The sequence below is a fragment of the Xiphophorus couchianus genome, chromosome 2, assembly GCF_001444195.1.
Source record: "Xiphophorus couchianus chromosome 2, X_couchianus-1.0, whole genome shotgun sequence".
Lineage (NCBI taxonomy): Eukaryota > Metazoa > Chordata > Actinopteri > Cyprinodontiformes > Poeciliidae > Xiphophorus > Xiphophorus couchianus.
The window spans coordinates 18,557,348-18,569,850 of NC_040229.1; the positions used below are offsets into that span (position 1 = coordinate 18,557,348).

Genomic DNA, 12,503 nt, shown 5'->3' on the forward strand with positions numbered 1-12,503 from the left:
GAATGAGCAGCTGCCCAGTCAGTCTCCATGCTTATTTTAGTCCCTGCATGCTTCCAAAGATAAAGCAGGCAGTGACTGGCAGAGCTGTGTATCTGCTTAAGAGATTTGGGGTTCAGAACACTTCGTGTCACTTGACTAGGTTTCAGAACACGAAGGAGCTACACATTTGCACATTTAATTCCAAATTCAAGGAGGTGAGAGGATGGAAAGAAGTAAAAATAATGTAAGTACTGCTGTGTTTTAATTTAAAAAAAAATATGTTATGAAGTAAATTGTGATAAAGCATGAACAACACTTTTGTTGGGAGCTCTTTACTTTCTAGGTATTTTTAAAGTTTGATGTTTAAAGAGGGTTTTAGAGTTAGAAAAATAAAATGTAATTTCATCTGTTTTTTGACACATACAATTTAGATGAGATTTAGTTGAAAATACATTTTTGTAATGTTAAAAATGGTATAAAGCCATTTTCCATTCAAATTACTTGCTTAAAGATTGAACAAAAATGCCATGTGTATTTGCTCATACTTTAAAATTTCTCTGACATATTTTCACTGTTGCTTCTTGTAGATGACAAATGAAGCTGAAGAAATGCCCCAGACTCTAAATATAAAAATGACTGAGGATTCTAATCCAGAGGTTTCATCATCCACCTCGGTCACTGCCCAAGGTAGAGCACACCTATCTTGTTGATTTTCAGTGTGGAAAGCTGTATTTTAAATTAACATTGAATCAGAAATGTTATCACATTTACAAAAATATTATTTAAAGTTCCCATTCCTACTTGCTAAATTTAATGCCTTCTTTTTTTATGCCAGAGTAGAAGCAGAGTGAAATGGCGCTTGAAGAGTTCAGTGTACCCTTTCTCCAAGCTTCTATTTCATAAATACAAGATGATCAAAATCTAATTCAAATCATAATTGAATTTTTTTTGGAAAAGGCTCTTTTTAAAAATACTTGGAATCCACCATACATGGATTTCAAAAGTGTTTTGAACCTTTAATTTGTCCTTAATGTTCAAAACATTTAAAATCTGCTAGAGAGGTAACATGTACAAAAACATAAAAGCTCCAATGCCCTAAATTCACAACTCTGTACAGCCTCAATCAAATACTTTGTTTTATGTGCTTTTTCATCCAATTTTAACATTTCGTTTAGTTGAGTTTTGTCATCCTTCATAGGCAATCACAATATTTTACCTTGCATCAACTACTTTTGAGAGCCACCATATGCCTTTACTGCTCTGTGGCTTCCTACTCTGTCTTTTACCTGTGGCGGGAAAAAAAATTATCAGTACATTTATTATGAATTCACTTAGCAGGTTTTAATTGTAAATTTTTATTAATGCTCATTAACGTTTTTTTTTTTTTTGCTCATTCCAGGTCAACAATCTTCTTCTGCAGAGAGTGAACAAAACAGGACAACAACTGCCTCTGCAAAAAACAAGGAAAATGCCATCAGGCCAAAACTCCAGTTAACATTTAACACATTCACGGTCAAAAGTGGTGAAGATCTAAAAATAGAGATCCTTGTGGTTGGAGACCCTGCACCAAAGATTGAATGGAAAAAAGAAGGTCAGGCAGTAAAGGAGACATCAAGGCTAGAGATTTTAAATAAAGCCTCTTTAACTCTCCTTCACATCAGACATGGTGTCAGAGAGCATTCTGGTCAGTACTCTGTCACAGCAAGCAACTCTGCCGGGAAAGACACAACAACCATCACGGTGGTTGTTCTTGAAAAGCCAGACCCACCCATAGGGCCCGTGAGGATTGATGAGGTTAATTCTGACTATGTTATTATGTCCTGGGATCCACCTTCATATACAGGAGGCTGTCAGTTGGAGAACTACGTAGTGGAGAAACGGGAAACAACAAGCACAGAGTGGCACACTGTGTCTGCAACAACAGTTAGAACCACCATCAAAGTTACCAAGCTGAAGACAGGAAATGAATACCAATTCAGGATATCTGCAGAAAATAGGTATGGAAAAAGTGCTGCAATCACGTCTCCAGTTGTGACAGCAAAATATCCTTTCAGTGTACCTGCTTGTCCTGGCTCTCCCTTAATATCCACTGTGACAAAGTATAGCATGGTGGTTGAGTGGGAGCCACCACTCAGAGATGGAGGCAGCCCCATCATTGGCTATCACATTGAACGTAAAGAGAAGAACAGTATTTTGTGGACCAAGCTGAACAAATTTGTTATACCTGACAGTCGCTTCAAGGCAAGTGGGCTGGAAGAAGGCATTGAATATGAGTTCAGAGTCTTTGCTGAAAACATTGCAGGACTGAGCCCATGCAGTAATACATCAGAGTGTTGTGTGGCAAGAGATCCCTGCGATTCACCTGGGAAACCTGAAGCAGTTGTGGTGACCAGGGACAGCATCACACTTCAGTGGGCAAAACCTAAATATGACGGAGGAAGCACCATCACAGGATATGTTGTAGAAAAAAAGGAACTCCCAGATGGCAGATGGATGAAGGTGAACTTTACCAATGTTACTGACAATCTTTTCACAGTTTCAGGACTGACAGGAGGGCAAAACTATGAGTTTAGGGTAACTGCTAAGAACAGTGCGGGCGTTTGGAGTGTACCCTCAGAAAGCATAACCATTCTTGCTCAGGATGTTATCGAAGCACCCACTGCATTTATTGATCCTACATTTAAGAGTACTATTATCATCCAAGCTGGAGAAACTTTTGTCATTGAAGCTGATTACTTTGGGAAGCCTCTCCCAGAAGTTGCATGGCTGAAAGATGGAAAAGAAATTGAGAAAGGTACACCTAAAATAGAAGTCAAAAACACAATCACTCATACAACTCTCACTGCTAGAGACTGCACACGTGTGGATGGAGGACGCTATGTGTTGAGTCTTAGTAACAGTGGTGGAACTACAACCATTTCGGTAAATGTGAAGGTCTTAGATAGACCTGGTTCTCCTGATGGGCCACTAAAGGTGAAGGTTATAAGTGCAGAGAAATGCAACCTTAACTGGAACCCCCCTTTAAATGATGGAGGTGCCAGCATCACCCATTACATCATTGAAAAAAGGGAAACCAGTCGTGTTACATGGACAGAGGTTGAACCTCACATTGAAGATATAAGTTACAAAGTGACAAAACTGGTATGTGGCAAAGAATACGTCTTCAGAATTGCTGCTGTAAATAAATATGGGGCTGGGGATTTTTTAGAATCTGAGCCTTTTGTTGCACAAAATCCTTTCAAGCCACCCAGTGCTCCCTCCACTCCTGTAGCCAGTGCTGTGACTGGAGACTCAGTCGTGCTAACATGGGAAAGGCCTGAGAGCGATGGAGGCTCTGAGATTGATGGCTACATCCTGGAGAAGCGTGACAAAGATGGTGTGCGATGGACCAAATGCAACAAGAGAAGATTAAATGACATGCGCTTTAGATGTACTGGGCTTGCAGAGGGACATTACTATCAATTTAGAGTTCTGGCAGAAAATGCTGCTGGTGTGGGCGCACCCAGTGAGTCTAGTGAGTACATAAAGGTATGTGAAGCTACATACCCACCTGGCCCACCTTCAAACCCAAAAGTAACAGATTATTCCAGCAGTACAGTGTCTCTCATCTGGTCAAAACCAATTTATGATGGTGGAGATACAATCAATGGATATACTGTGGAATTGAAGGAAGCCACAGTAGATGAATGGATTGCATGCACACCGAGCACAGGAATAGAGGACACAAAATACACTGTAAAAAGATTAAAAGGAAATACAGAGTACAATTTTCGTATATGTGCAACAAATTCAACTGGTGTTGGAGAACATGTGGATCTACCTGGTTCTGTAGTAACAACTGAAAAAGTAGAAGCACCAGAGATTGAACTGGACAATGCTCTGAGAAAAATTGTAAATGTTCGAGCCTGCTCCACCTTACGTCTCTTTGTCACCTTAAGAGGACGGCCAGAGCCTGAAGTTAGGTGGACAAAAGAAGATGGCACTTTAGATGAACGCGCTCAAATTCAAGTAACAAACTCCTACACTGTGTTAATGATAGAAAATGTCACAAGAAATGACAGTGGGAAGTATGTGTTGACTGCTGAAAATTGCAGCGGTTCCAAATCAGCATTCATCAATGTGAGAGTACTGGATTCTCCCAGTGCTCCAACAAATTTAGAAGTAAAGGATGTAAAGAGAGACTCTGTCTCCATCTCCTGGGAGCCACCTCTTATTGATGGAGGAACAAAGATTTCACACTACATAGTTGAAAAGAGAGAAGAGGCAAGGAAGGCATTTACCAGTGTTTGTAGCAACTGTGTAAGAAATTCCTACAAGATTGACAATCTACATCAGGGAAGCTTTTATTATTTTCGGGTGATTGCAGTTAATGAGTTTGGCCCTGGACAACCAGCAGAGACTGCTGAAGCTGTTAAAGTGTCTGAAGCTCCTCCGCCTCCTGGCAAAATCACACTGAGTGATGTTACTTGCAATAGTGCCAGACTTTCATGGGAGAAGCCTGATCATGATGGAGGAAGCAAAATCGCCAGCTACACTGTAGAAATGCAAACCAGAGGAGACAACATATGGACAAAATATTCAGAGAGTAAAGCACTAGAGGTGACCATTGATGGGATGACAGCAGGAAAAGAGTATTTCTTTAGAGTGAGTGCTGTGAATGATAAAGGAACGAGTGAACCAAAATCCCTGTTGACACCTGTTGTAGTAAAAGATAATAGTGCTAAACCTGTTATCAATCTGTTAAACAACACATTTAATGTAAAAGTAGGGAATGATCTAAAGATTGATGTACCTTTCAAAGGTATGCCACTGCCAACAGTAGTCTGGAATAAAGAGGGAAATATGTTGAAGGAGACAAGCAGAGTAACTGTACAAACCTCTGAATCTGCATCTCAAGTATTTATCAAGGATGCAACAAGATTTGATGCCGGTGTGTATGAGGTAATTCTGAGCAATGCTGCTGGAACAACATCAGCTGAAATTTTTGTGAACATTTTTGAAAGGCCTGGACCGCCAAGTGATCTCAGTGTGGAAGAAGTTAGTGCCGACTTTGTATCTCTGACATGGCAACCCCCTCTTTACACTGGTGGGAGTGAAATAAGTAATTACATTGTTGAGAAAAGAGACATAGGCAGTTCAGTATGGCAGAATGTGTCAGCTACAGTTGCAAGATCATCAATCAAAGTTTCCCGTCTGACTCAAGGGACTGAATATCAATTTCGAGTTGCTGCAGAGAATCGCTATGGAAAAAGCCAATATCTTGAAACAGAAACAGTCATTGCCCAGTATCCCTTCAGACCACCTGGTCCACCAACTAACATTCATGTTGTCCAGGCCTCAAAGTCTGTAATGATCATTGCTTGGGACAAACCAGACAGTGATGGTGGCAGTCCTATCATTGGTTATCATGTTGAAAGCAAAGATCAAAGCAGTATCCTATGGACAAAAGTAAACAGGAGCCCAGTGATTGAGAACCAATACAAGGTGACAAATGTTGAAGAAGGTCTGATATATGAGTTTCGTATCTGTGCTGAAAATTTAGCCGGTGTTGGACCCTGCGGTAAGCCATCTGAATCTGTCGCAGCAAGAGACCAGTGTGATGCACCTTCAAATCTCAAAGTTACCAATGTAACCAACACTTCAGTTTCACTCTCCTGGGATAAACCACACTATGATGGAGGAGCCAAAATAACAAGCTACATTGTAGAGCGCATAGAACTGCCAGATAGCTGCTGGTTGAAGTGCAACTTTACAAATTTAATGGACACTTTTTTTGAAGTATCTGAGCTCTCCGAGGGTGAACAATATGAATTTCGTGTTACTGCAAAGAATGCGGCAGAGTGCTTTAGTGCACCCTCTGAAACCACTGGACCCATTACGGTGCAACATGATATAGAGCCGCCCATTATTATCTTGGATGAAAAATTTAGGCAGGTGGTGGTAGTCAAAGCAGGAGATGTACTTAAAATAGATGCTGAAATTTATGGTCGCCCTAACCCCACAGTGTTTTGGCTGAAAAATGGAAGAAACATAAGCACCAAGGGAAGGGTTGAGATATTAGCAACAAAGTCCCATACATCTCTCCTTGTCAGAGAGAGTGTTAGGAAAGATTCTGGACAGTATACTCTGACCGTACAGAACACAGGGGGTGCCACATCCAGGGCTGTTACCTGCAAAGTGCTGGACATACCAGGCCCTCCTGCTGGACCTCTGGAAGTGTCTGGACAATCAGCAGAAAAGTGTACCTTGTCCTGGGGACCTCCTCATGAGAATGGAGGTGCAGAGGTCTTGCACTACGTTGTTGAGAAATGTGAAACCAGTCGTATTTCCTGGACCCTTGTGTATGGTGACATGATGGCAACCACTTGCAAGATAACCAAGCTCCTCAAAGGAAATGAATACATTTTTAGAGTGAGAGCAGTAAACAAATATGGAGAGGGAGAAATTTTGGAAAGTGAACCAATAAAAGCTATGGATTCCTTCACTATCCCATCTGCTCCAAGAGATGTTGAAGTCACTAGTGCTACCAGTGAATCTATGACCATCTCCTGGAAGAGGCCTGCTTGTGATGGTGGTAGCCGTATCAGTGGTTATGTTATAGAGAAAAGGGAAAAGCATGGTGTCCGCTGGGTTAGAGTCAACAAAAAAACAGTCTATGACTTACGAGTCAAAGCTTGTGGCCTGCATGAGGGATGTGAGTATGAATTTAGAGTATTTGCTGAGAATGCTGCTGGTCTAAGTGAACCCAGTGCACCATCCCCTCTTGCCTTGGCAGAAGATCCAAAGTTTTTACCTTCCTCTCCAACAAAACCCACCATTACTGATTCCTCCAAGTCCTCCATCACTCTAACATGGAATAAGCCACTGTTTGATGGTGGAGCACCAATTACAGGGTACAAAGTTGAATTAAAAAAAACTGCAGAGGACGACTGGACTGTAGGTGTTCAGAACACAGATAAAACAGAGTTTACAGTGACTGGACTTACAACGGGGGCAGAATATGTGTTCATTGTTAGATCTATTAATAAGATTGGCTTGAGTGAGCCCAGTCCTGAAACAGAACCCGAACTTGCCCTGGAAAGGGAGGAAGAGCCCATGTTCAACATTAACCCTGAAATGAGAAAGACTCTTCTTGTTAAAGATGGATGTAGCTTTACTTTGACTGTACCTTTCACAGGCAAACCTGTTCCTAGTGTGTCATGGGAAAAAGCAGATGTTGATCTAAGGGTAAGGGGACTTATCCACACCAGCAGCTTCATTACCTCTATCACAATAGAGCAGGCAACACGTGATGACTCTGGCAAATACAAAGTCAAGCTTCAAAATGTTGCTGGATCTGCTACTTTAATCATAAATGTGAAGGTTTTGGATTCACCAGGTCCTCCTATCAACATAACAGTCAAAGATGTGACTAAGAACTCTGCCACTGTTACCTGGGATATCCCTGAGAATGAAGGAGGGGGGCCTGTGAAGAGCTACCTGGTAGACATACGAGACATTAGCAGAAAAGGTTGGACAAGACTCACGGACAAATGCAGACGACTGTCATATAAAGTGTCTGACCTGGAAGAGGGAGGAATCTACTTCTTTAGAGTCACTGGTGAAAATGAATATGGGATTGGTGTTTCAGCTGAGACAAAAAAAGGAACAAAAATGACAGGTAGAATTTCACTAGCATATACAAAACTGCAACTTTTAATCATGATCTGTGCATTAATTTCTGATAATGCTGTGCAATAAAGCTAATCTAATTTAAATGCTGTTATATAATTTAAAATAATGTTATGATTTTATTCCAGGGACAACAGATTGGGAGACCAACCAAAGAGCGTAACCTTTCAAGCCTGTGTTGCAACCTGACCAGATCAACTTTCTTTTTGATTTCTAAATATTTTAGTTGTTTTTTTTTTAACTATTTGTTTAGTTATAGTTATTTGTGTTAGGAATTTTGATTTGGAATAGACAATAATTTACATATTAAAGCTTGTCATTCTGATTTTCTTTTTTTACATTTAGAGTAAAAAATACTTAAATGAATTTTATGACTAACAGATTTTTGTTTATTTATAGAATAAATGCATCAGTGTATTTTTTGTTTTGTTTAGAAACAATAAATTGACTATAAGACAGTAATACAATGAATTTTGTTTAATTGAAAAGTAAAAAAGTAGCACATTTATTTTGGAATTTGTATGGCAATACAAATATTGTATCACAAAAGTATAAAAATCTTTTAAAGTGTATAGTGTACTTCAAATAATTTGAATAAATAAAACCAAATAGAATCATTTTATTCAAGAAAAAAAATGTTTGGATTTTGACTATTTGATTAATCACAAAAAAAAGGTATTAGGGGAGGTGATGGTGCTTGCATCTGTGTTTATACAAATCAGTAAAATGATTTAAAATAATTTGTGACTGTAGTGAAGGTGATCCTTGCGTTTTTGTCTAATTCTCTTTTATTGTTCTGTCAGTTGTAGTTACCAGTACGACCTCTAATTAATAATGCACAATCATATATATATATGATTGTACGATCATATGCACAATCATATGACTGTATGCACATATATATATAATTATTAATAATAATATTATATATAGTTGTTGTTAATAATAATTAACATTAATTTTATTGATTTTATTATTATAATAATAATTTATTAAATTTATTTTTATATTTTTTACAAAAGTACAGTAAGGCACAAGCTACGTCATTGAAGCCGTTACTGGGCGACGTGAAGACAAACGGGGCGGGACCACGGACGGGACAGGGTGCGCTTACAAGAAGCCGGAAGTAGGCCGAACGATCACAAACATTTTAGCTTCGTTTTAGATCACAGTACTGACAAAAACAGAAATATTAGTCTGAGAGTTCAAAATGGGAACAACGGCAAGTCAGTTGCCAAAGGAGTCGCTTTCAGAATACCAGGTAAATGATTAGTTACTTCTAGAAAAGTTTGTTTTAAACTCGTGAAAAAGCGAGAAGAAGCGTAACAGCTAGGCCAGATGTTTTGAAATGTGAAAAAGGGGCAACTACCTCAGATAAAATAGTTTGCATTACTAGAGTAGTTGTTTATTTGTTTTAAACCTCAACTGGCGTTTATTTTCTCCACCTGTTGTAAGCTTCCTGTGGCAATATTACTATGGCTCACCAAAGGACTTAGAAACTTGAGGAGGGACTATTTTTCTTTCTTTTTATTATTATTAATCTTTCAATCAAATTTTAGGAGCTGACCTTTCTGACAAAACAGGAAATTCTCCTGTAAGTGACAATTTTTTATGCAAGTTAAGGTAATTTAAAACTACGAAAGTTTCCGACACATGATTAAGTTGTTGGTGTTTTTTCATATATTAGTGCGCACAGGAGATTCACAGAACTACTAGAGGGAGATGAAAGAAACCACCCAAACCCCAGAGTACCAATGGACGTCATCCTTACTCTAACAGAGCTGAAGGTCACTATCATTATTATATTACCATGTATAATAATGTTTAACCTTTTTAGTTCTTGTTTACATGCTGTTAGATTGTATAATAAATGTGCACTATATAGGAAGATACAAGCAATGACCTTTGAACTTGCTCTTGTAACAGTCCAACCCTTTCAAGAAAAGAATCTGCCAAGTATTCTCCACATCTGAAAATAGAGATGGAAGCCTGACGTTCGAAGATTTCCTGGATCTTTTGAGTGCCTTCAGTGACTCTGCCACTCTTGAAATCAAATCCCATTATGCTTTCCGTATATTTGGTAAATAAAATAGATTGAGCTGGTTAACTTTATATAAGCAGACAGCAGTGTTTGTATTAAATAATATACATAATTATGTATTTTTAGACTTTGATGATGATGGAACTCTTGATTATGGTGATCTGGAGAAGTTGGTTAACTGCTTGACCGGTGAGACAGCGGACACAAGACTGAGCAGTGAAGAAATGAGACAGCTCATAAGCAACGTGAGTTCACTTCTCTTTGGGGGTATGATAAGGAAATCTGGGGCACTAAAACATGTTTCTCTAAGTTGGTACACTGAGGCATCATTGGATTTGCTTTTCATTTAGATCCTTGACGAGTCTGACATCGATAAGGATGGGACAGTGAACTTATCCGAGTTTCAGCATGTCATTTCAAGATCTCCAGACTTTGTCAGGTTTGTCTTATTTCATTTGCCTCGCAAATGTTCATTATTCACTCATTATTGTTATTCACGCCTAATATTTAATTTCCCCACAGCTCTTTCAAGATTGTGTTGTGAAGACTATGCAGTGGAAATGTATCCGTCTTTAATTTTCATTTCATTGTTTCATTTTAAGCAAAACCAATTTTAGTCACTTTCCTTAAATTATATTTACATCTGACTTTTTTTTTTTTATCACTTTAACAGTTTTATGAATGAAAAAAATGTATCCTTTTTTTGTTGCTTTTCTTGAATAAAATGTTTTAAACTGTCTGTTCCCCAAAGTGTCTTTAAATGTGAACAAAAATTACAAAACATATTTTAATCATAAATGTTAAAGTATTTGTTGATGTTGATGTTTCCTAGCATGTAGTCCAAAGTTCATTGCCGGTGCTCACAGGAGGTAATTCTGGGACATTTTTCAATCCAAGTACTTCCTTCTTGACAGCTGTAGTAAAAGTGTTCCATGACCCACAAACCACATCAACGACATGCAGGTTCTTATTCCTGAAAAACTCCACACACTGAGGCTCGTCTAAACTGGAAGTTGTTTGGTGTCCAAGCTGGCCGTATTCTCCTGAAAATACGAGAAAAGAGAGTTAGGAAAGCTCATTACTAACTGGTTGGTCTAAAAATGTCTGTCTGCGTCAAACTTACCCCATCCCCAAGTGTAAAGATAGCCTGTTGCTGAATGAGAAAATATGCATGAGTATCAGCTGCTCGTTCTACAACAATAATTGGCAGCATGATTAATCTTCAACCGTATTCCTTACTTGTTACTGCCGCTGTGTGCCGGGATCCACAGCTGACTGTACTGATCTCACATGACGGACTGACATCGACCAGAGCTGGGAATGCCTGGATTGAAATGAACACTTCTTCATGTAGCTCTTCATCAGGACATGCGCTGAAACTGCCGCGTTGTTCTCCTGTTCAATGCATTGAAGGATATTACTGTTAAATGAGCAACAAACGGAAAATTGAATTTTACTGGAACCGAGTAGGAAAGACGAATGTTGGTAATCTGCTGGATTTAAGGGTTTACTTTCTAAAACATTCTGACAAACCTGCTTGCTGATCACTTTTCTGTTGTGAAGCTTTCCTCAAACCACGTGATGGAAGTCCAAGTTGACCGCTTTCATTCCAGCCCCACACATAAAGGTCACCGCCATCTGAAATAAAAGACATTTATTTTATTTTTTTCTCCGCTGGGGCCTGTGATGTAATTATTTGATTTAAAACTTACCACCAACACAGACAGAGTGCCAGCCTCCTGCAGCCACAGACCTTATGGGCATCCCCCACAGAGCCTCCAGTCTCCTGGGCTCCTCCTCAGGGATGAGTCCTCCATGCCCCAACTGCCCATGGCTGTTAAAGAAACATGTCCGCTGACAAACCAAAACATGCACAAGAGAGCTGAGATCAGAATCCCCAGAAATGTATGAGCTCTACCTGCCCTGACCCCAGGTGTAAACAGCTCCAGCAGCAGTCAGAAGGATGGCATGTTCTCCACCCAGTGCGAGGCTCTTGGCTTGGAAGTGAGAAGACAAGGAGCGGAAAATAGGGGGTTTAGAGGAAATGTATCCTCCAGGGACCAATGGCAAATTCACACCTACGAGAAGACAAAAATAAAAATAACAAAACAATTACTGGGCAGCTATTTGATGCAAATCTGTCTCAGTTGTACAAACTCGGAAAGCAATATACCAGAGTTCTGTGACTGAGTCATCTCCATGCTCCATGATGGAGTCTTATCCTTGCTTTGCAGATCCCAGGATTCAATTCTGTCCGGGAAAGCAATGGTAAGGTGCGTTTCACTGATTACTGCATCTTGACAGCCACTGGTGTTCACTGTAACAGCACTGAAGGACTCATTGGAGATGGGTGCACAGAAACCAGCCAAGCGCACACAACTGTCCTCTGGAAGATCAGAAAACACGGCAAGTTTATAGCCAGTCACTTTCTGTTCCACCAGTTAAAACATGCATTAAAGACAAAGTATTTTCTAAATAATAAACCTACCATCTAAAAACAAAGATGCTCTCCGACTCCAACTTGCTCTGATTTTACTTCTACCTACATGATTCACCAGCTCCACGGGATCGCATACTTTCTCTTGCCCCACAGCGCTGTTACTTTCTTCCTTCTCCGACTTCTCCGGCACACATATTTGAGCAAACGCATTGAAGCCAAACCCAAACCAGCGCATTTAACTCGTTTTACTCCTTTGGCTTCCCTCGGAAGCTCCACGCAACGCGGAATCTGAAAACTGAACAAGAACCAACTGGAAGGACTGCGCATGCGCTTCTCCAACCACATGACAGCCGTGTTTTCGCTTACAATCGT

General features: G+C 39.7%; 3 protein-coding genes across 5 annotated transcripts; 2 read left to right on the forward strand and 1 right to left on the reverse strand.

Annotated features, from left to right (window-relative positions):
* Positions 1-60: 60 nt before the first annotated feature.
* LOC114156978 (titin-like) lies at positions 61-8,402 on the forward strand. Of its 3 annotated transcripts, none has more exons than XM_028037650.1 (4): positions 61-223; positions 567-666; positions 1,379-7,639; positions 7,779-8,402. In XM_028037650.1, exons 1-4 carry the CDS (start codon positions 203-205, stop codon positions 7,811-7,813), a joined length of 6,417 nt encoding a protein of 2,138 aa, XP_027893451.1. In that variant the 5' UTR covers positions 61-202; the 3' UTR covers positions 7,814-8,402. The 3 variants fall into 3 exon arrangements, with proteins under 3 accessions (XP_027893451.1, XP_027893460.1, XP_027893467.1); XM_028037659.1 differs by having other exon boundaries at positions 1,379-1,976; XM_028037666.1 differs by having other exon boundaries at positions 1,379-1,570.
* A 331-nt stretch (positions 8,403-8,733) lies between these two features.
* Positions 8,734-10,428, forward strand: cib1 (calcium and integrin binding 1 (calmyrin)). The gene is made up of 7 exons (XM_028037684.1): positions 8,734-8,911; positions 9,210-9,244; positions 9,338-9,437; positions 9,577-9,730; positions 9,818-9,936; positions 10,042-10,130; positions 10,214-10,428. The coding sequence occupies exons 1-7, from the start codon at positions 8,861-8,863 to the stop codon at positions 10,233-10,235; spliced, it is 570 nt and encodes a 189-aa protein (XP_027893485.1). The 5' UTR covers positions 8,734-8,860; the 3' UTR covers positions 10,236-10,428.
* On the reverse strand, positions 10,247-12,454 carry rccd1 (RCC1 domain containing 1). Its single transcript, XM_028037680.1, has 8 exons — positions 12,180-12,454; positions 11,865-12,077; positions 11,610-11,769; positions 11,404-11,525; positions 11,225-11,329; positions 10,931-11,086; positions 10,815-10,844; positions 10,247-10,734 (listed from the first exon to the last, which is right to left on the reverse strand). The coding sequence occupies exons 1-8, from the start codon at positions 12,364-12,366 to the stop codon at positions 10,520-10,522; spliced, it is 1,188 nt and encodes a 395-aa protein (XP_027893481.1). The 5' UTR covers positions 12,367-12,454; the 3' UTR covers positions 10,247-10,519.
* Between the last annotated feature and the right edge of the window lie 49 nt (positions 12,455-12,503).